The sequence below is a fragment of the Saimiri boliviensis genome, chromosome 7 (assembly GCF_048565385.1).
Source record: "Saimiri boliviensis isolate mSaiBol1 chromosome 7, mSaiBol1.pri, whole genome shotgun sequence".
Lineage (NCBI taxonomy): Eukaryota > Metazoa > Chordata > Mammalia > Primates > Cebidae > Saimiri > Saimiri boliviensis.
This window is the reverse complement of record NC_133455.1, coordinates 34,179,655-34,202,732: the sequence shown is the minus strand read 5'-3', so window position 1 is coordinate 34,202,732 and position 23,078 is coordinate 34,179,655. Positions and strand designations below refer to the sequence as shown.

Sequence of the window (23,078 nt, the reverse complement as noted above, 5' to 3'; positions counted from 1 at the left end):
CTCTGGGAGCCATTGTAGGAGGTTTGAGCAGTGGAGTTATCTGATTTAAGCTTTAACGAATCACCTAGGCAGTGGGAATCAGTTGAAAGGGGAACCAATGAGAAGCTTTTATAATTCGGACAAAATGAAGGTGGGCCAGACTAGGGTGGCAGCAGCAGAGATTGTGACAAGTTGGGATTCTGGACGTATTTTGAAGATAAGAGTTAATAGGATTTGCTGACAGATTGGATAAAGGTTGTGAGAGACAAGACAAGAATGATGCAAGGTTTTAGCCTGAGCAACTGCAAGAAGAGAATTGCTGTCAGCTGAGATGAAGAAGACAATGAAAGCAGCTTTGCAGACACGGTAAGTTTGAGATGCCTGTTAAACATTCCAAGTGTTGATGCTGTGTAGGTGGGATGCAAGGCTCTGCAGTTCGTAGGAAAGGGCCGTGCTGGAAGTAGAAATCTGAGAGTCATCAGTGAACCGATGATATTTAAAATCAAAGGACTAGATGAAATAAGCAGTGAAGTGGGTGTAGGTAGAAAAGACAGGGGGCCCCCAAGACTGAGTCTAGGGCAGTCTGTAGATTAGAGGGATGAGGGATCAGCCCAGGAGACTGAAAAGGACCAGCAGAGACTGAGTTGCAAATTAGTGTGGTAAGCACAGGGAATGCAGCAGGTGTGGGCCCCTTAATGTTATCTTGGCCCGAGTCCTTGATCAGTTGTTTATCTATCCTGTACGCCTGAGCATCTACTGCCAAGCACTGTTTTAAGCAGCAGAGGAAGCGATAAATACACTTCAGTTGAGAGATTATGGGGAAAACGGGTAAGAAAACAAGACAGTATCAGCAGTTGTCCTATCTGAAAAATAAGGATCAGTTCTTTCTTCTGGTTTGTTGTAAAGATTTAATGAGATAAAACTCGTGAAGCACTTATCTCATTGCCTGCACCAACACAGTGCTCGGGACATTTTGTGATGCCATTTGAGCCCCCTCCTCTTTTCCTGGCAACAGCCCCAGCTGCCGTCTCTGCCTCCAGTCGTGGCCCTCGTCATGAGCTTTCCAGAGCACTCATCTGAATCAGTTTAAACTTCTCTGTTTAAACTTTGTGTTTGCACTTCAGTTTAAACCCTGGACCTGCTCCGTGTTCTCTTTTGTAGCTGTTTTCTCTATGCTGTCTTTCTCTCATCAGTTTTCTTTTTCCCCCTAACTCCCTATGTTTCACAAATTCTTTGAGATGACTCTCAAGGGCTGAAGGTCTGCCCCGCCCTCTCCCTAGCATTCTCTTTTCTCTCTCATGGCCTTTACTGTCGTCTTGGAATTGCTTTCTTATTGAAGTCCCCAGTAAATCATAAGCTCCTTGAAAGCCAGGACTGTACAGAGTCTAACATGAGCCTAACATTGCAGTGAGGGCCTCAGTGAACAGTTGTTGGATGACTGGGATTCATCCCCTGAGTTCCATGGGTTGAATTTGCCCATGTGGTCATAACACAGTCTCCGTTCTCCCTTTCCATGAGGAAATCATAAGGCTGTCAAATGCAGATGTAGCCTATCACCAACATTTTATCTTGCTGTTTTAGTTTGGCCGTTTTCTGTGAAATAATCATTAGGGGTAAGTAAAACTTTACTTGGATAAAAGAGGTTTGCTGCCAAATTATATAAAATGAATAAACATCCTTGCAGTGTTTAAGTCAGCAAGTATGGCCGTCTATTATTCAGCAAACGTTTTATATTATAATTTACTCACTGACCGTTAGTGAAGGAGAAAATGATTTTATAATAATTCTTAGTCTCTGAAGATTGTCACTGGAACACGTTCCTTGCTCATAACCCCTCCTTTTAGGACCATGGATATACTAAACACTTATTAAAATGCCTGAATTAGAAAATCTGCTGCTCTTGGGCTATGAGTTTAACTACAGGAGAATTACTGTATATGCTCGCAAGAGGGGAATAAGGGGGTCACATTTGAGGCTCAGCAGAGACCAGACCTTTGAAGTCATTTGGCAACAACGACTTGCGCCTGAGTCAAATGATGTGAGACCAGAACTTGGGAAATTTTCATTTCAATTATGATTCAGGAAAACGAGTCGCTGGTGTTCATTGTAAATTCATTTATGAGGTCAGGCCCTCAGTATTGGGAATGCTACTTATCACATAGAAATGAATAGAAAAATTTCCCTCCGTAATTTCCATCACCCAGGGCTAGAATATGTAATTAGAGAGGATGGTCAAGGCCTGAGTTTGGGGCTGGTGGTTCAAACTAGAAAACACTGAGCAGGTGAGTAGAGACTCCTGCTCAGTACTGAGGTGGCTGTTCTGAGGAGCAGGAGCCCATGTTTGCATTCATTCATTCATTCAAATGTTTATTGCTGCTCCACTCCAGGCACTGCCCAGCTCTCGTTTCTCGTCACAGGAGTTGAGTGGATCTGCAGACTGCAGCTTCAGTTTTTAGAGGAAGAACTAAATAAACCTCAGCAGCTAATCAGTGACAAAGCCAGGGCTAGAATCCAAATCTGCTATTCTTTATAGAAAGGCCAAGACTCCCTAGGCTTGTAAGTCGCATGTCAGTTACAACCTCAAGTAGATACTCCTTGGTTTAGCGGCAGATGACACCAGCTTGGGGGTCATAGGGCTTGGGTTTCACTAGCTGGGGAAGGTCATCCATTAGCTTATGTGATGGTTTTGGAGACGTTCTTATATTCACCTTCGATTAGCAGTAATTCTAAGCCCTTCACCTACTCTCTGTCAATTAACCTCTGGAGATATACCAAATGTTTTAGAAGGAAGGAAGGGAGCTACTATTTTTTGAGGGCCTTTTATGTGCCAAGCCCACAGGCTGGGCACTTTCCAGACATTATTTAACTGAATCATAACAGTGCTGTAAGGTGTTACCTCTCTTTCATAGGTGTGGAAACAGATGCAGAGAGGTTAGGTTTCCAGGGCTCCAGAGCAAAGTGGTGGAGCTGGGTTTCTGGTCCATGGCCTTCTGTTTCCACTGGGTAACACTCCCTGTATCTTCTCATTGAAGCCCCTGGGCTGGAGGGTCCAAGAGCATCTCTTCAGTTCTGCATTTCACTCATTACTCACTTGCATCAGGACAGATGCATCACTACTAAGCTTTCAGAAGACACCAGATGCTGTCTGCTCCCAAGGGGCTTCTACTTTTGGTAGTCTGATTAACTTCTATCTGTGCCTGCAGAGATTGCTCTTTGAAAAAAAGCAGCAGCAACATTCTGATAGAAGCCAGTGGACTGGAGAGGTGGGAGAATGCGTTGGATGCGCCAGCATCTGCCCGCTGCTCAACCTGCTCTCAATTGTCGGATGATTCAGGCATTGAGCAGGGTAGGCAGGGGAGCTACTGTTGCCTTCCCTGTGGAGGAGCCTGTTTCTACTTTGAAACTTTTAAGGAACTTATTTCAAATTAGTGGCAGCCCTGGGCTAGTGGATCTGTGTGCTTTCTTCTGCCATCTTGATTTTGTCTCCCCTTTCTCCTTTTCTTTTCATTTGAAAAGATGTAGCCCCTCAGAGCCTCACTTTCCTGATGTGTCAAATAGGGAACCTAATGTACAAGGCTTTTGTGGGACTTAGAAAAATGTCAAGAGTCTGATATGGGTCTCAGTAAGCAGCATAATAATTATCTGTTGTCCCAGTTACAAACCCCCATTCTTGTGCTGCCCAAATCTCCATGGTTTACAGATTGGGACCCTGTTGCTTCTGCTCCATGGCGGCTAGCTTTCTCCAGGCACTCTCCTCTGCCGCCTCCTTATGGCCATTGGCTTTTAGGAGACAGACCTTGCTTAGCAGGAAAGCTGTCACCTGCTTTCTTTTGAACTAGCCTAAACCTTATTTTCTTTGGGTGATGCATACACCCATCAAGTGGTGAGGAGGACTGGGAATGAAAGGACGCTGGGCTTGTTGCTGGGGCCAGTAGCTTGGGAGTGTGGTGATATCTGTGTGGCTTTGACTGTCAAGTGGATGTAAGTTCAACCCTGGCTGCACTAACATTCCAGTTGTGTGACTTCAGCAAATGGGTTAATCTCCTCAAGGATTCACTTCCTAGGGAGCCTTTAAATTATCCTGGGTGATTCCAGTGTGCAGTGGAGGTTGAGAGCCAGGGCCCTCTACTCTCACCCTTGATGCCCAACCAAGTCATTGCCTGTCCCCTCCCTCGGCACAGCCCATGGTGCTGTGATGTCTGCGGATGCAGCATGCCCCTTTGTGCCTGCTCTGCCCATGACATTCTCAGGAGCTTGCCTGGCAGCAAAGATGTTTGGTATGCATATTAACACAGCTGTGGGGATCCTTCCTGCTCAGGTGTGGTGGCTAATTTATATAGCTACTCTGCCAGGATGATCACCAATCCCTCTTACAGGACCTGCTTTCTCTGCTCAAGTGTCTCACCTGTGTATGCTTGCATTTGCCTTTTCGCTATTACTGTGATGATTCCCATTGTGGTAGACACTGCAAGTGACCACCCCAATATCCAATCTCCCCCTTTTCCTCACTGACAACCCCTGCAACGTCGGGGGCTGCAGTGTGCTCATCTAAAACAACTGTAACCACATTTTCCATCCTCCTACATAGGGGTGGCCAATGAGCTGTATGCCAAAGTTGTCAGGTGGAGCTTCCAGGAAAGCTCTTAAAAGCTTGCCTTATTCAGCTGAACAATGCTTCCATCCCACGGTCTTTACCGTCTTTTCTAATGCCAGGAATATGTGTATGCTGGAGGATGCTCCAGCAGCCATTTTGTGGCAATGAGGCAATCTTGAGGCTAGATGCCACGTCCAAAGGATGGCAGAGTAGAAATATTAGAAGGATTGTGAGAGTTCAATGATATCATAGAGCTACAATTCCAGTTCTGTACTGCCCATCTCTGAAGTTCATATCACATGAGGGAAAATTCAATGCCTACCTCATTTAAGACATTGTTATTGCTGGTCTTTGCTGCTAGTCCTGAGTTCAAGCCCTAAATGATACTCCCCAAAACAAACCTGGTGAATAACAGCAATTCAACTGTCACCAACCCCTGAATCTCTGCCTCCTCCACTCACTCACCCCAGCCACGAACACTGTTCTCCTGATGAGTAACTGGGCATCTAGCTGTGAGGTTGCTGAAGCTTCATGGAATCTCAGAAAGTCATAAAGCTACTCAACGAGTTCACAAACAAGTGATGCATGGACCACACCCAGCCCACAGATGAGTTCTGTGTGGCTCACACTTATTTTTTAAAATAGTTTGCTGCCAACACTTCAAAACCCAATGATTTTTGCATAAAAATCCAGATTTGGCAGAAATCTGTGGACCCAGGGCCTTCCTTTCTGCCTGGCCACAATCAGCTGGAACTCAGCAGTGGCTGCCCCTGAGACGAGGCACAGTCGCCACCCCATTCACTCACATCACCTGTATGGCTTGGAAGGCATGTGAGTTTGCAACCTGCTCACTCCAGAAATGGCCTGCCAAAATGGGATTCCTGAATCCGCTTGTACCTTTCTTCTCAAGTCTCCCCTCAAGTCTCTCCTGACTCAACACAGCACATGGGGATTGTTTTCCTCTCAGAAAACTGAGCATGCACTTTTGAGGAGAGAAATCCGCCTCTCAGATGTCATAAATCAGCTGATGCTGCCTCTTACTTGGGGGCCTCTTGACTTCCCACGTGTTTGACTGCCACTGGAGAGGGAGGGCTGCAGGCAGGCAGGCTCCCTGGGGAGCAGCTGTTGGGATGCTTGATTGAGGCCCTGAGACATCCAGAGGACAATTAAATAGGGTATTGAATATGGATTGCTTTGAATGGTTTTTATTACCACATTGTGAGCTGACTTTGGTTGTAAAATCTGACTCCATCTCCGCTTGTTCTTACTGTGGTGATGAGACAGAACTTCAAGATGTCCTAAATAGCAGGGCTTGGAACATGCACATTAGCTTGTCTGTACTTGTGAAGTCTGTCATCTGATACCCACGCTCCTCCACCATCTGAATGAAGTTAAGAGCCCTGATAAAACCTCCGCTGCTGCAGCCACCACCTTCCGCTGGGGTGACCCCATTGGAGATGATAAATGAAGGATCTCTTAGTTTAGCCTGATGTATAAGTCTTCACATCACTGGTCATTAACTACTCTTGGAAAGTTAAATGCCGCTGCAGCATTTTTTTTTTTTCTTTTTCCCCAAACATAGGTCTCTTGGGTTTTGGAGAGAAAAAAACTGTTTTAATAATCTGTAGCTATGATTTTTGATGAGTTGCACACTGAGTGCAATATGTTGGGTGTAGAATGATCATCTTTGCAGAAGCAACTCTAAGGAAAATGATGCCACGTTAAGCACAGGGTGAGTTCTCGTTGAGTAGACTGACTTGAGCTGAAGACAGAAACAGTTAAGTGGAACTGGCATTCCAGTGGATGGCACCGAGGTCTTAGGGTTATTTCAACCACAAAGATAAGCTCCAGCTCCTAGTTACTAATGGATTCACAATATGGTGACAGCCAAAAGGCCTGAGCGAGTTCAAAGCACTGTCTCTGCCTGCTTTGGAACTGGTTTCTGTGGGAGGCAGGACTCTGTTGCTGGGGTAGGCAGATGCTTGGCTTCATTTGCCTAGAGGCACCGACAGCAGTAAATGTGGAGCTGGGTGGCTGCTGGGGAGACAGGACTGGAGCATGGGGTGGGCCAATGGGGCCTTGCTGCACGTAGACTCTGTGCTGGCTGTGTAGGCTATTTACCCAATTTTATTTCAAAAAGTGTGTTTAGAACCTTCAGGCTGCTTAACTTTTCTAGGAAACATAATGATTAGCCTAGGTAAAAAGAGAACTTAGAAATTTGATTTTTTTTGAAAAAAGGCCTTCTTCCTACAGATTTCCTGAACATGGCCATTGTAATTCTCTTGAGGCCAGACCACTTATCAAATTTTCATTTCTTTTCAGAAATAGCTTAGGAGTGATGCTACCTTGAATTCAGGTGTGAATTTTTATTGATTTTTGAGGGTTCGGCCACATGTTCCTTTATCCAAGCCTGTCTTCTGCTCCCTCTATCTAAACATTATACCAGCAATATTCTCAAGTATTACAACTTGAGAAAATCTGTGTCTTGAGAAAAATCATTTCTATGACTTATTAATGAACTAACTAGGGACAATTTTCATAGGGTTCATTCACTCAAATTTATCACAGAATTCGATTTAATGAGAAACAATTAAATGGAGTAATGAGTTCAAGTCCTTTTTTGAGTAATGTTAGCATTCAATGAACCCCTGACCATGCTTACTGAAGTTATCAATGTGTCAAATTTCCCCTTGAAGAAAATCAGCCACAAATCCTTCATTTTCCCTGCTCTGCTCTGGTCTATAGGGCTGCTGTGTGTTTAGAAAAAAATGAAAGGACTGATGACCATGTAGATAATGTTTTTCCAAACATACCATCGATGCTGCACTACAAAAGCGATCCAGTTTAGTGGTCCTCTCTCCTTTAGAGATGCCTATTTTGACAATTCCTCCTTACAATCTGCTTTAATATTTAAAAGAAGGCAATGGGGGCTTTGGACTGAAATTGAAGTTTCAGAGTCCTGTGTATCTTTCTCAGCCTAGTTGAACTTGGAACTGTGCAACTTTTCTCAACAGTTTTGCCAATTAGAGAGTCCCTTTAGCGGTAGATGCTGAGAAGCCTGGGCCTTTGGTTCTGCTCCTAAATGGGAGTGGGGAAGGTGCTCACAGAACGATGCCAAGCACCACGGGCTGTACAACTTCTGTTTTATTTTTGTGTGCTTTTTTTTTTATAGGATATAAATAATGACAAAAATTACAAAATTTATAACTGGAAGCCCAAGCTTATTTACACATATGCTTCTGTTTCGGCAAAGCTCCTATTGACTTTTCTCCTATACAGTTGCCTCTTGGTACCATATCTTAGTGTTATTTAACTCTCATTTAGCTACATACATATCAACAGTGAATAGGCAAAATATATACAAGGAACTGTTCAGTTCAAGTAATTTAATATTGTATTAAAATTCTTCAACACTGAACTAAAATCATATACATTTGTCAGTTTGAAATAAAATTTAGTTATTCTTCAAAACTCACCAACTGATGAATGTAACCGATCATCTCAGTTAGGTTTAAAATAATATCAGTTAATAAAAAAACATTAAGACAATTCCACAATTTATCAATATCGCTATAATGAACTTCAAAATGATTCACAATGTGATTGTTAGAACAATATACATTAAAATGTTATTTTTTTCTATAATGATATTGGTACTGTTTATATAATTTGATTCTACATAAATATACATTATGGTATCATACAAATACTCCACAGAGACATTAAAAAATTAAAATACCTTAAAGAAATGTAAGTAAATTTTATTTAATCAAATAGTAAGCAAACTTTTTTTTTTCTGTTTGTCTCAAGAAAAGATTTATTACTTTGGAATTTCTTTTTTTTTTTTTTGTATTTGTTTTTTCTAGAAAAAGAAATTTTTGCAATAGAATTTTATTAACACCTTTCTCAAACAAGGTTTCCATGACAGAAATCTTGACAGCAGGAGCACTAGATTTTTTTTTTTTTTTAACATGTTCTTTAAAACACTGTGAAGATTTAAAAAACAATCTTGGCAGGCTGATGGCTGTTTCAGCACTTCCGGGTCTCCTGCTCTATGGAGCATCACCAGTATTTTGCCACCACTGAGCCAGTCCTCTTGGTAGTAGCAGTAGAAATTTAATTATTTGAAATGAAACCAGAAACATCCCTCACAACTAACCTAGTTTTCTTATCAATGCATTAATGAAACATTCTTTTAATAAAAATATTTAATACAAGACACATTTTGCTGTGCATAATAAATTCCTCTGTTTTGAATAATTCTTTCCTTTGAACCAATCATTTGGTTGAAAGGTTTTCTTTCTCTGACATAGTTGATTACATATAAAGTCCACAAATATAGAAATCGGGAAACAGATCTCCTGGCAATCATATCATGGGACTTGTTTTTGTCCTTTTGCATTAAACGATACTCAATGATAGAATGACTTTACAGATGCTTTGGAGGTGGGAGGGGTAGCGCTGCTCTGATTTCACTTTTAAAACTGCTGACAGTGAAAACATACTTTTAGGCAGTATTAGAGATCTCCTTTCCTTTTTTTTTTTTTTTTTTTTAAAGAAAAGGTATTATCCCCAAATGAAGCAAAGCAAGTACTGGGGCGGAGTCACCAGAAATACCTTGGGAGGTGGTGGGGAAGGGAGTCGGGAGCATCAAGGAAAACCCATCTCAACTCACGCCTCTCAGGGGTTGCGACTGGAAAGTCTTGGCGTTTTCCGTCACTGGTGCAGAAAGAACTTCCCCAGGAATGGCCAGTGGCCTTTCGCCCGTAACGAGGCCGCACGCTCAGAGCAGTCTTCCTCCTGGGCTGGGTGGACGCGGAGGCGCGAAGGAAAGCCTGCTCCGGGACTGCGTGGCGAGCAAGGCACCGCGAGGACAGGAGGACGGCGAGTATCAGAAAATCGTGGTTTCATACTTGGTATTAATGCCCCTCTTGGTTTCTTGGCCCGGCTCCACAATCCACGGCAGATTGGCCAGAGTCTTTTGCTCAGATGGGTCGATCTGCTTTAAAACAGAAAGGCTGATGCCTGTTATACGGTCGCCGCGCGGGTGCGCGCATGCACGCGGACGCCGCCGGCGAACCCGCGCGAGGCCCCGCGCCCCAGGCCGGGGACGGCGATGCTGGTCTGGGCGGCTCGCGGGCTCACTCTTTGGACACACATTTACCCGCATATCAACTCTGTGCGGGCCACCGAAGGGTGATGGTGAATAAGGCACAGCCCTTGCCCTTGTGAACACACAGACGGGGAGCAGACAGAGGTGGATTTCAGTGCTGAGAGGTGAGACACAAGGGGAAGAGAGGGCACCCTGTGGGCACACACCTCGGGAGCCAGGGGGCTTCCTGGAGGAGGTGAATCAGGCAATGCCAATCCCCAGCTCTCCCTCTTGAGTGGTTTCCATCACAGTCAGTCAGAACAAAACCTGAACTCCTCAATGTGACCTCCAGTAGCCCAGGCCACCTGTGCTCCAGCCACACAGCTTCCTTGCTCTTTCTGCCCACCAAGCCCACGCCCAGGGCCTCTACGCTCTTCTGCTCTGCCCGAGTTCCCTTCTTCGGACACCTGCAAGCCTCATGCTCTAATGCCATTCAGATCTCTGCTCAAATGCCACTTCCATTGCCACCTCTCTTCCTAGAAGCCTTACCTGTTTACTTCTACAAAAAGCACCCCAACTTTTGGCTCCCCTCTTCTGCCCTATTCTTCACAATACTTATTGCCACATGTGTCACCTCATATTTATTTGTTCATCCCCCACTGCCATGTATGCTCATGGAGGCAGGATTCTGTTTTGTTCCCTGCCATTTTCTCCAAAACGCAGAAAAGCTCCTGGCAACCCCCTAAATAGGAGGCATACAATAAACACTTGTCGAATAAATGGTATTGAAACAATGAGTAATATTTAAATGGACAGCCAAAGGACCAGCAAGTATTTGCCTGAAGACAGGAGAAGGGGACATCTGAAGTAGATGAAACAGCACACGTGGAAGTCACAGAATAATCTATACACGGAATGAAATAGAGCCTCATCTTCTACCATATGCAGAAATCAACTCAAAATGGATTAAAGGCTCAGAAGATCTGAGACAGTGAAAGAACTGGAAGAAAACACTGGGGAAACACTATAGGACAGTGGTCTGGGCAAAGATATTTTGGGTAAAATCTCAAAAGCACAGGCAGTAAAACCAGAAATAGACAAATGGAATTACCTCAAGCGAAAAAGCTTCTGCACAGCAAAGGAAACAATCAACGAAAAGACTACCTACAGAATGGGAGAAAATATTTGCAAAGCATCCGTCTGACAACGGATTAGTAACCAGAATAAGGGACTCCGATAACTCAATAGGAAAAAAAACTCACTCTGATTAAACAGTAGGCAATAGAACTGAACAGACATTTCTCAGAAGACAACATACAATGGCTGACAGGTACAGGAAAAAATGTTCAACATCACTAATCATCAGGGACATGAGAATGACAACCACAGCGTGACACCATCTCACCCCCGTTGGAATGGCTACTATCAAAAAGACAAAAAATAACCGATGCTGGTGAGGCTGTAGAGAAAGGGAAACACGTCTACACAGTTAGTGGGAATATAAATTAGTAAAGCCACTATGGAGAATAGCACGGAGGTTCCTCAAGAAAACTAAAAACAGAGCTACCATCTATTCCAGCAATCCCACTACTGGATGTATATATATATAAATCAGTATATCAAAGAGGTATCTGCACTCCCATGTTTATTGCAGAATTATTCACAGCAGCCAAGACAGGGAATCAAACTAAGTGTCCATCAATGGACGAATGGGTAAAGCAAGTGTGGTACATATACACAATGGAATACTATTCAGCCATAAAAAGAATGAGATCCTGTCATTTGTGGCAACATGGGTGAACTGAAGATCATCATGTTCAGTGAAATAAGCCAGGCACAGAAAGACAAATATTGTACGTTCTCATATGTGGAAGCTATAAAAAGTGGATCTCATGGAGATAGAGTAGAATGGTGGCTACCAGAGGTTGGAAAGTGAAGGGAGAGTAGGGATGAAGAGAGATTGGTTAATAGGTACAAAAATACAGTTAAACAGAAGGAGTAAGTTCTAGTACTTGACAGCACAGTAGGGTGACTATAGTTAACAATAATTTATTGTATATTTCAAAATAGCTAGAATTATAATTTCTCAACACAAAAATGTTTGAGATGGATATCTCAGTTACTAACATGATCATTACACATTGTATACATGTGTCAAAATATCACATAGTAATAAAAAAGAGTCCCAGAGGTAAGGGGAAATGGTCATTGAGGGGTTGGGGTCAGTTTACAGGCTGGGAATCAGGAGGGCAGACAACTGAGGGTGAGGAGGTAAGCAGGGGCCCAGTCAGGCTGAGCCTTGAGCCAAACCCAGGTGGGCTCTAAAATGGTTTTAATATTAATAAATGCTACACAGTAGATGTCATGCTTGAAGGTGACTGGGTGTCTCTGTGCGTACAACTACAATAGGCCACTCCTGGGGTCGGACCAGGCTGTCTGCTCTCAGGAACGACCCCAGGGTAAGATCTGTACCACAGCTGCCTCTTCCTTTGGTGTTTCCAGGTCTGCCTGCCCTGTCTTAGCTGCCTGCTCTGCTCAGAGTCTGGGGTTGTGGGAAGGCCTCTCCCATTTCTTTGGCACCATGAGCTCTGCAGCTGCCTTCTGCCATGCTTTGACTATATCTTCATAAGGTTATGGGAAGGACCTCACGTGTTCTTAGGGATCACTGAATATTTCTTACCAAGAAATGCCCAGAGCTGAGGGAACTAGAATACTAATGCCTGTCGAGGGGACTGACCTTGAAGCAGGTAAATGATACCAGTATTATTCACTGTGTATTTTCCTATTTCCCAGTGAAGGCATCTGGATGAATATTCTGTGAGCTCTTATGGCACCCAACCTTTTGTACTCTTCTGGAAGACGCCTATGGGGACCGGGGTGAGGTCAGATAGAGGTCACCTGCTGTGAACAGATTTATTCGGCCCACATGAGAATGAATACAATAGTCTAAGAGATAATCTCAAACATTCTGCAAATTCCTGGACACTTAACAGCCTAATCAGTCTCAAAGATATATGTCTGAAATCCATCCACAGGCCCTCATTTCTTCATCCACAGATAGTCACTGGGCACCTGCTATGGGCCTGGTTCTGGTGGTGGCAAGACAGGTGGGGTCCCTGTGTGCATGAAACTTACAGTTTTGTGGAGGGAGGTAGACAATAAACAAGCCATCAGTTTAAAAAAAAAACCCTCAATAAATGCTATACAGAATTAAAAGTAGATGACACGCTTGAAGGTGACTGAGGGTCTATATCAGATTGAATGGTCAGGACATCCGCCTCTTCAAGTAGCCGAGACCTGAATGACAAGATGAAGTCAGCCATGAAGAAATCAGGGGAGGATATTCCAGGTGTGGGGAGCAGGTGGCCTAAAGGCCTCAGTTAGGAGTGAGCATTATATAGTCAAGGAACGGAAGACCTGAGCATCAAAGAGGACCATGGTGGGAAACTGCATTGTGGGTACTTGGGGCACAGGGTGCCATGACTGATCTCTGCTGTGTCGGGAGGGGAGTCTCAAGGAGCTATACTGCATAGGCCTGGGGCCAAGTGGCAGTGGCCCAGACTGGAAGACAGATGGAGGACGTGGGGAAGAGTGGACTGAGATATATTTTAGGGGTGCAATGGATGGGATCTGCTCATGGGTTGGATACAGAGGTGAGGGTAAGGCAGGAATCCAGGCTAATTTGTAGACTTTGGGCGTGAGTAACATGGTGAGTGGCTGTGGGGTGGGGAAGATGGTGAGAAGAGGTTTGAGGGGAAAAGCAGGAATTGTGTTCTGTACATGCTAAGTTTCAGCTGTCTGTGAAGCATCAAGGTGGAAATGTGAAAGAAGAAGTTGGCCACATGAATCTGGATTTGGGGGATGCCCAGGGCTGGAGATAGAGAACTGGGAGCTAGTGTGTTGGGTTGGGTCAGGGGCTCAGAGGGTGGTGCTGGAAGAAAGACTTCAGAGGAAGTGCAGCTCCTGGCAATGATCAGTAATGTGTGATGGGCATGGGAGTGAATGGCTGGGGCCGGAGGGAAAGATCATGAAAGTAAACTGTCAAGGAACTGTGAGACCATATGCTGGAGGGGTCATCCCTGTGGATGTTGATGTTGCCAAGAAGAATGACGGGTAGGGCCCCAGAAGAAGACTGGAAACAAGACTGGAAGCATGGTCACAAAGGGAGGTGCCTCCCTGCAGACGTTAAAAATGCCTGCTGTTCCCCCATGACAGTGGAGGTGGGGGCTGGTGAGGAGGAGGAGAGACAGTTCCAGATGGAAGGATTTGGGGGCGTGAGAGCAATGCATTCTGGGGGAGTCCCAGGGTTTCTAGGATGCAATACGGCAGCCGGGGCAGAAACCAGATGGGAGGCTGGCTGGGAAACTTCCAGCTTTTGGATATTGCTACTACCAGAGGAGGCCGCTTTGAAGTCATGCAAGCCTGTTGGGACAGGATGTCTGCAGAGCCCTGTGGGAGGGAAGGGGAGGAAATTCCTGGAGGAAGGCAGATGCCGAGAAGGAGGGGCTGCACCCTCTGAACAGTCACCACGCTGCAGGAAGCCTTAGCTGTGGGAGGCAAAGCACCCGGGACATGGTGCAGGCCTTGCATATAGCAGAGCAGCCTGTGCGTCCAGCTGCCTCTAGCTGGGGACTGAGGATATCAACACTGTGTACCTCTGCACACCTCTGTGGAGGCCAGGGACTTGCAGGAGGCTTTGTGCTCTGATGGGATGGTGGCTGAAGCCTCAGGGAACAGTGCTCCCGAGCTTTCCTGAACCTTTAGGTAAGATTCACCAAGAACGGCCAGTACTTGCTGCTGAGACCCTTCATAGGGTTGCTGCAGGTGACTAGGAAAGTGGGTTTCTCTGGAGGCTGCAAGTTGAGGGAGATGGTTCCCAAGACTTGGTAGGAACCAGGCTGAGATGATGATGCAGACATGCTGGGAAGGGGCCAAGGGAAAGGATGAACAAGAGGCCCTGGATTCAGATGGCACCCATACCATGCAGGGGCCTGCTCGGCAGGCCCTTTCCCTCCTGTTGAAGGCTTTTAGAACATCTGTATCTTTTCTACTTACCACGGACTTGCGAATGCTAACGCGGGGCTTGGGGATGGGTTTGGAGGGTTTGTTTTCAAAGCTTTCTGGAAGTGTGGAGGAGTGTCCCCCTTTTCTTGCTTGTAGTGCTAGCTGGTAAGCGACTTCAAAGGCCTGTCCCAGGGTTAGGATGATTTCGTAGGCTAAATTCTGCAAGAAAAATGAGAAAGCATTTGGTACTGGCACACTGCAAATCAGAATGAGTCGAATGGCTGAGGAACACTGAGGGAGGTGAGCTAGTGAGGAGCTTAAACTACTTCACTGGAGGCAGCAGCGATTCCGTGGAAATCTACAAAGAACGGGATGCTCCAGGGCCAACTTAGGGTTTATACCAGGCATTAGCCGCTTGTGAAAAGAAAAATCTTGGGACCCCAAATCACTAAGATAAACAAAAAAGTCAGCTGGGAACTGCATCGGGCAAACCTGCCTTGCATTCAATTCCTAAATAAGATAGCTACAAAGATTAAAAAAAAAAAGAAAGAAAAAGCTACATTCCTCCCTCACAATTTGCCCACAAGGAAATTTCCTGTGGACGAAAGACCAAACTCAAAATCATCCCTCTGCTCATGTGAGATAAATGCGTATCTGATTGCTTCCTTTGCCCTGTTGTTTCACTAACCCAGACTAAGGCATAAGTGACTATTTCTATAAATTGTGTATTCTGTGAAAGGCTAATCAGAAACTCAAAATAATCCAACTGTTTGTCTCTTATCTACCTATGGCCTGGAAGCCCCCTTCCCCCTTCTAGTTATCCTGCCTTTCCAGACCAAACCAACGTACATCTTACACATACTTACTGATATCTCATGCTTCCTTAAAGTGTATAAAGCCAAGCTGTGCCCCGACTACCTTGGGCACATGACGTCATGACCTCCCGAGGCTGTGTCATGGGTGTATCTTTCACTTTGGCAAAATAAATTGAGATCTTGTCTTGGCTACTTTTTGGTTTACACACTGACAGGGCACACTTGCTTAGACACCCCTGGTTAGGAGCAGGCCCCACAGCCCACTGGTCCCGGGAGTCCACACCATTCAGAGAAATCCTGTGGGCAGCTGGTTTGCCCCCGAGGCCTTGGAAGGGAAGGGGTTACTTCTGGTATTTCCACTGAGTCCTGGGAGCGCTTCAGCCTTGCCTATGAGGATGATCCCACACACTCCACAGGAGGTGTTTCTGAGAAGTTTGGGTCTTTTTACCTCAAACATCTGTGATTCAGTGAACGTCTATGAAACACAATCAAAATCTAATTTAGGCCTAGAGGAGAGGCATTAGTCATGCTGGTGTGGCGGCTCACAGTCGCAGCAGTGAGCAGCAAACAGTGCTCCCGCAGAGCCAATTCCCCAGCTACTTCTTGAGGCTTTTGCTCTCCCTGTGGGTCCACTCTATATTTTATCATCAAATCAGCAAGAGACAGGAGATTCTGTCAGGCCAGATGCCGCGCCAAGCAGCGCCTGGGAGGAAAGTTCTTTTTTTCCAACCTTCAATCAGTCCTTCTCTCAAGATGATTTCTAGTTTTCTTCTCTTCTCCAAATCTGTATCTTTGATTTCTGCCTTTTCTTCCATGAACTCTCCACCTGGTCTTCTCTGAGAAACCACATTGTCTGACCCAGAAGAAGGGTGTACACCACACCCCAAGGTCACAGAGCATCAGGGAAGCATATGTGTACTGGTCACAGAGAATGTTCTGAAGGTCACTGCGGCAGCTGAGAGCAGGCATGGTGTGCCCCAACTTTTCATTCTGATCAATGTCCCTCATGGGGGGACAATGTCTGCTCATGGTTTCTCAAAAATCACAGAAATGTCATTCTGCTGATGCTGATATTGCAACAAGGCTGGCCCTCTGTTCCTGCCCATCTCCACCCTCATCAAGTGCTCTAGGGGGCCCAATTCCCACACTGCTACTGGGGAGACGTGTTTGTGATTGTTCCCATTTGATGAAGATGGAGAGGAAGATGCAGGATGGCACCTTCTGAGGCCATGGGGAAGAGGCCCAAGGGTTCTAGACCAACCAGATTTCAGATCCATGCCAGATCAATTGTGATGGTCTCAGAACCAAGTGGGGAAAATGCCTTGGAGCTTAAGAGTTGGTTTGAGAGAGGATATGTTTGTCTCCTTTTAAGAAAGTTGTTAGGAAACACTGACCCTACAAGACAGACATCTGCCTGCTGGAGATAGTGCACCTTGCACAGTAAGCTGAGCATTTCCCTGCAATGAACGCAGCCTGTGTTTGCCTCCAGAGATGAGTCAGCCTAGTAAATTAGTAACGCACCAGCAAATGATAGTGGAGGAGGCCTGGGAGACAGCTCTGACCATCACTGCGCAAAGAGGGCTAAACTCTTTCCACTGCCTACACTTGGCACTCATGTCACCATCAGCTTTGCCTCTTAGTGTTTGCGTGGGTCCCCTCTGAAAGGCAGGCGGGGCTTCTGACTTTTGTAGTCTCAGAATGAAGTTGCAGGCTCTTGGTCTTGTTCATGCTCCTGTGGAAGATGGCTCATTTCCATCTGTTGGCAACATGTGGCAGATATTCATGTTCTGGGTGGGAAAATGGACTGAGATGAAGGTGTGAGATTCAGTGATTCTGTAACGTGTAGTCTTTATCTGCTGGAACAGTAGAACTTAATGAGTGTGAATTCTTTATCATTAACCTAAAAACAAGTTCCTGAAAGTGAGATCTACTTAAAGCTCCAGGATCTTCAACTGAAAGTAAAAAGACATTCATTTGAGCAAGTGAGGTTTTTCACATGATTATGAGGAGCCTAAAGGTTTTGGGAGACAATGCTTTAGAAGTCCTGCCCTTTCATTTTTAATTAGTTCCTGGTATTAGGAAACTGCTCAAATAAGACACAGAGAGACCAGACTGTTGGGTTAAGTTTTTCCATCTAATGGCTTCCCCTGGTTCCACTTGCATTTTCCTTGACATCTTGCTTTGGTTTCATTTGAGAATGCTTTGTTGAGTTTCTTTTATAATTATATATAGAATAGAATTGGTGACAGAACTGCCACCTTTCCTCTCGTCTGCAGCCTTACTGTTTGTGGTACTGATGCTGGACGTGAGGAGGGTCCAGGGGCACCGAGACACACTTTCCAAGTTCTTTGTTGCCCATCGCGACACAGCAGGGCCATTTTGGGGACACAGATGCTCATCCCGTGGGACATGAGGACACACGTGTGAATGGGGAAAGAACCCCCATTTGTTCTGTAGGTTCATTTCTCCTGCCCCTCGTATTAACATTCTTACCATCTCAGACAGCAGGAGAGTTGCTCTCGTGTATGAGGAGACTCTACCAGGATGAGGCTGAAAATTAAACTGTAACATCAGAAGGCTTAGGTGAGAAGCCTATCTTGCCAACCTCAATGATACTGGCTGGCACTGAAGAGTACATGGTGACAGAAAATCTGAAAGCCCAACTATCTCCGCCTTCAACATATTATCCCTGCAGCTGTGGGGAGGTCAGTGCAGGTGCTGAAGAAATACTTGCATGTTGAATGAATATCCAAAGAATGAGCTGGAGTAATCATAACATTTCTAGTTATTTACTCAGTTACAATTAAGGGAGAACTTAATAGGTGTGAGGCATGTGCCAAGTGTTATCTTTGTCTCTTCTTTTTGCAAAGATAGAATCTTGCTATGTTTCCCAGGCTGATCCCCTGGCTTCAGCCTCCCAAAGCATGGGATTGCAGACAGGAGCCATCCCGCCCGGCCTTAGAGTCTCTGTCTTCCTCTTTTTTTTTTGAGATGGAGTTTTGCTCTTGTTGCCCAAGCTGGAGTGCAATGGCACGATCTTGGCTCACCACAACCTCAGCCTCCTGGGATCAAGTGATTCTCCTGAGTAGCTGGGATTACAGGCATGAGCCACCTCACCCAGCTAATTTTGTACTTTTAGTAGAGATGGGGTTTATCCATGTTGGTTAGACTGGTCTTGTACTCCTGACCTCAGGTGACCTGCCTCCTTGGCCTCCCAAAGTGCTGGATTACAGGTGTGAGCCACTGCACCTGGCCATCTTTGTCCCATTTAAGTCTTACCACAATCACATTCAGTAGCATATTATTCTCATTTTATAGATGAGGCAGTGGAGGCTCAGAGAGGTGAAAGAACTTTCCAGACATCAGAGACGGAAAGTTACAGAACTGTGACATGAGCCAGTAACTGTGCTCAAAATCCCCTGCTTTGGCCCATGTGTCTACCCAGCTTGTCTCTAAGATGACTGCCATCAACTCTTCCCTTCTGTGCATGCCATAGTGTTCCCGTTGAGAAGTCAAATCTCTTTGAAACTGGACTGGTTTTACTGACTTGCTTGACCCATAGGATGTGGCAGAAGCAACATACTGGAACTTGTGAGGTTGAATCATGAGTCTTGCAGCTTCCTCCTGGGCCTCTAGGAGCATTACTCTGGGGAATTAGTCATGTAAAAAGTCTCACCATCCTGGGTGGATGCAATGACTCTGCCTGTAATGTTAGCACTTTGGGAGGCTGATATTGTCTGGCTGTGTCCTCACCCAAATCTCATCTTGAATTCTAGCTCCCATAATTCCCATGTGTTGTGAGAGGGACCTGATGGGAAGGTAACTGAATCATGGGGGCAGGTCTTTCCCATGCTGTTCTTGTGATAGTGAATAAGTCTCATGAGATCTGATCGTTTTATAAAGGGAAATTTCCCTGTATGCGCTCTCTTGCCTGCCGCCATGTAAGACGTACCTTTGCTTCTCCTTTGCCTTCTGCCATAATTGTGAGGCCTCCCCAGATATGTGGAACTGTGAGTCCATTAAGCCTCTTTCCTTTATAAATTACTCACCCTCGGGTATGTCTTTATTAGCAGTATAAGAACAGACTAATATAGAGGCCGAGGTGGGTGGATCACTTGAAGTCAGGAGTTCACGACAAGTGTGCCCAACACTGGTAAAACCCCATCTCTACTAAAAATACACAAAAAAAGTTAGGGTTGGTGGTGGGCACCTGTAATCCAAGTTACTCAGGAGGCTGAGGCAGGAGAATCGCTTGAATTCCGGAGGCAGAGGTTGCAGTGAACCGAGATTGCACCACTGCACTCCAGCCTGGACCACAGAGTGAGATTCCTTTTTTTTTTTTTTTTTTTTTTAGACATAGTCTTGCTTTTGTTGTCCAGGCTGGAGTGCAATGGCATGATCTCGGCTTACAGCAACCTCTGCCTCTTGGATTCAAGAGATTCTCCTACCTCAGCCTCCCAAGTAGCTGGGATTACAGGCGCCCACCACCACACCCAGCTAATTCTTTATATTTTCAGTAGAGACAGGGTTTCACCATGTTGATCAGGCTGGTCTTAAACTCCTGACTTCAGGTGGTCCACCTGCCTTGGCCTCCTAAAGTGCTGGGATTACAGGTGTGAGCCACCATGCCCAGCTGAGATGCCGTCTTAAAAAAAAAAAAAAGAAAAAGCTTCATCATCCTGAGATCATCACGTTATGAGGATGCCTGAGCAAGCCACAAGGAGAGGCTGCCTGGCCAGGAACAACGGTTTTAGCCAGGCCAGGCCAGCCCAGGCTCAAGATTTGGGAGTGAAGGGGTCTCAGAGAAATTGGAGCTCCAGCAGACAGGACATGGAGAAGACTCAAGGCCCAGACAGATGGCTACAGCAGGCTGCCAGCATCTCCAGCCACTGCAGCCACCCTGGCTGAGGCCCCAGATGTTGTTGAGGAGGACTGCCACGTCTAGCCCAGATCCCTGACTTGCAGAATTGCGAACATAATACATGGCTGTTGTTTTATATTTTGGGGTGGTTTGTTAGCAATAGATAACTGGAACACCATGCCATGCTGCAGAAGGCTGGCTGGACCCTCATTCAGGCAGCAGGAAGACTACCTATGAACCCAGGAGCTGTGATGAACGGTGCTTAGCCAGGAGGCCAGTCCTGGAGCCACCCCGTCCCCATGCCTGGCTGTTCTGGCTGTGGGGAAGCCCGCTGATCACAGCAAGCATTAAGGTGTCCCATTCCATCTGCTAGCTCAACCCACAGCGCTGCAGTGAAGTCAGCAAACTTGTGCTCTCATCGCCAGTGACTACCTTCCTTGGGCATAAATTCAAACTCACTTAGCTTTATTACCTCACATCTCTCAAATGCTGTAACCTGGCTCATCTTTGACCTTGGCTCTTCCTGCCTCATGTAAGCTCACTGGAATTTTTTTTTTTTTTTTTTTGAGATGGAGTTTCGCTCTTGTTACCCAGGCTGGAGTGCAATGGCGCGATCTCGGCTCACCGCAACCTCCGCCTCCTGGGCTCAGGCAATTCTCCTGCCTCAGCCTCCTAAGTAGCTGGGATTACAGGCACGCGCCACCACGCCCAGCTAGTTTTTTTGTATTTTTAGTAGAGACGGGGTTTCACCATGTTGACCAGGATGGTCTCGATCTGTTGACCTCGTGATCCACCCGCCTCGGCCTCCCAAAGTGCTGGGATTACAGGCTTGAGCCACCGCGCCCGGCAGCTCACTGGAATTTACTTGCGTTGGTCTTTCTAGCATAAGTCTTTTGAGACACATTTATTATGGCAATTGGTCTGAAGTAGTTTCTACCTTACACAGATGACCAGTGAAAGAAGACTGCATATGTGTGTGTGTTCACGTGTGTGTGCGTGCATGTGGTGCGGATGTGAGGGGGCTGCATATGTGTGCGTGTGCACATGTGTGTGCATGCCGGTGGTGCAGATGTGGGGGGGCTGCGTGTGTGTGCACGTGTGTGTGCATGTGGTGCAGATGTGAGGGGGCTGCATATGTGTGTGCATGTGTGTGTGCATGCATGTGGTGCAGATGTGAGGAGGCTGCATATGTGTGCATGTGCACGTGTTTGTGCATGCATGTGGTGCAGACGTTGAGGGGGCTGCATATGTGTGCGTGTGCACGTGTATGTGCATGTGCAGATGTGAGGGGGCTGCATATGTGTGTGCATGTGTGTGTGCATGCATGTGCAGATGTGAGGAGGCTGCATATGTGTGCATGTGCACGTGTTTGTGCATGCATGTGGTGCAGACGTTGAGGGGGCTGCATATGTGTGCGTGTGCACGTGTGTGTGCATGTGCAGATGTGAGGGGGCTGCATATGTGAGTGCACGTGTGTGTGCATGCATGTGGTGCAGATGTGAGGGGGCTGCATATGTGAGTGCATGTGTGTGTGCATGCATGTGGTGCAGATGTGAGGGGGCTGCATGTGTGCATGTGCACGTGTGTGTGCATGCATGTGGTGCAGATGTGAGGGGCTGCATATGTGTGCATGTGCACGTGTGTGCATGCATGTGGTGCAGATGTGAGGGGGCTGCATATGTGAGTGCACGTGTGTGCGTGCATGTGCAGATGTGAGGGGCTGCATATGTGTGCATGTGCACGTATGTGTGCATGCATGTGGTACAGTTGTGAGGGGGCTGCATACGTGTGTGTGCACGTGTGTGCATGCATGTGGTGCAGATGTGAGGGGGCTGATTATGTGTGCGTGTGCATGTGCATATGGTGCAGATGTGAGGGGTGATTACCGAAAACCGCATACTCTGAGCCTTGGTTTTCTCATCTTAAAATGGGGATTTTACCATACGAAGTACCCAGCTAATTGGATTGTTCTGAGAATTGCTAATAATATTATTTAACCAAGTGGCGATACCGGTTAGCATTTATTATTTACTGTGTACCATGCAGCGTGCTAAGTGTTTGACATGGACTCTCTAATGTAATCCTAACCACATCTGTATGCTGTAGGTCTATTACTTCTGTTTTGCACATGAGATAAGCTCAGAAAGGTTAAATAACTTGTTCATGAAGTCAGCAGTCAGCCAAACTGAGATTTGAATCCAGGTGTTCTGAGAGGCCATGCTCTTCTTGACCATTATACCTTAGAACTATACATAAGATAAAATAAAAAAATTCTGTAATCTGTTTAAAAATGTTTAAAAAACATGAGCCAACTGAGCTTCTGAGTGACTGACCCATCTTGGCTGTGGTAAGGGCACCTACTGGCCCATTTGCCTGGGTCTCATGCCCAGTCTGGCTGAGAGGCAGCCTCCAGGCTGAAGGTGTCCTTTGTAACTTGACAAGAACCATCAACACAGGAATTCTTCATCTTTGGTTTCCCTGAGGATGATGTAAGGGATATAAGGCAACACCCATCCTCAGTAGTGGCTATTTGGGAAGAAGGGCAGGGAGTCCCAATCCAATGGGGGAAAGCCTCCTAAGAAGCACAGGAAGTCTCCTCTTTCCCAGGGATCTTCTTTCCCGTCTCCCTCTCTCCCTCTCTCCTTCTCTTCCTCTCTCCCTCTCTCCCTCTCTCCCTCTCTCCCTCTCCCGCTTCCCCCTCCTCTTTCTTTTCTTTCTCTTTTTCTTTTCTCT

The 23,078-nt window shown here is 46.0% G+C and overlaps 1 protein-coding gene across 37 annotated transcripts in view; it reads right to left on the bottom strand.

Moving 5' to 3' along the window:
• The window catches only part of ANKS1B (ankyrin repeat and sterile alpha motif domain containing 1B), a 1,271,383-nt gene that overhangs the window by 3,859 nt on the left and 1,244,446 nt on the right, over positions 1 to 23,078 (bottom strand). For 18 of the 37 annotated variants that reach the window (XM_039471669.2, XM_074402366.1, XM_074402367.1 and 15 more), the window contains 2 exons: positions 14,721 to 14,888; positions 7,700 to 9,575 (listed from right to left, as the gene is read on the bottom strand). In XM_039471669.2, the coding sequence (XP_039327603.2) occupies positions 9,465 to 9,575; positions 14,721 to 14,888 (279 nt within the window). In that variant the 3' untranslated portion in view covers positions 7,700 to 9,464. Of the gene's footprint in view, positions 1 to 7,699; positions 9,592 to 14,720; positions 14,889 to 23,078 lie in introns of those variants that run through there. The other 19 variants (XM_010340194.3, XM_010340190.3, XM_010340191.3 and 16 more) reach the window with 4 other exon arrangements.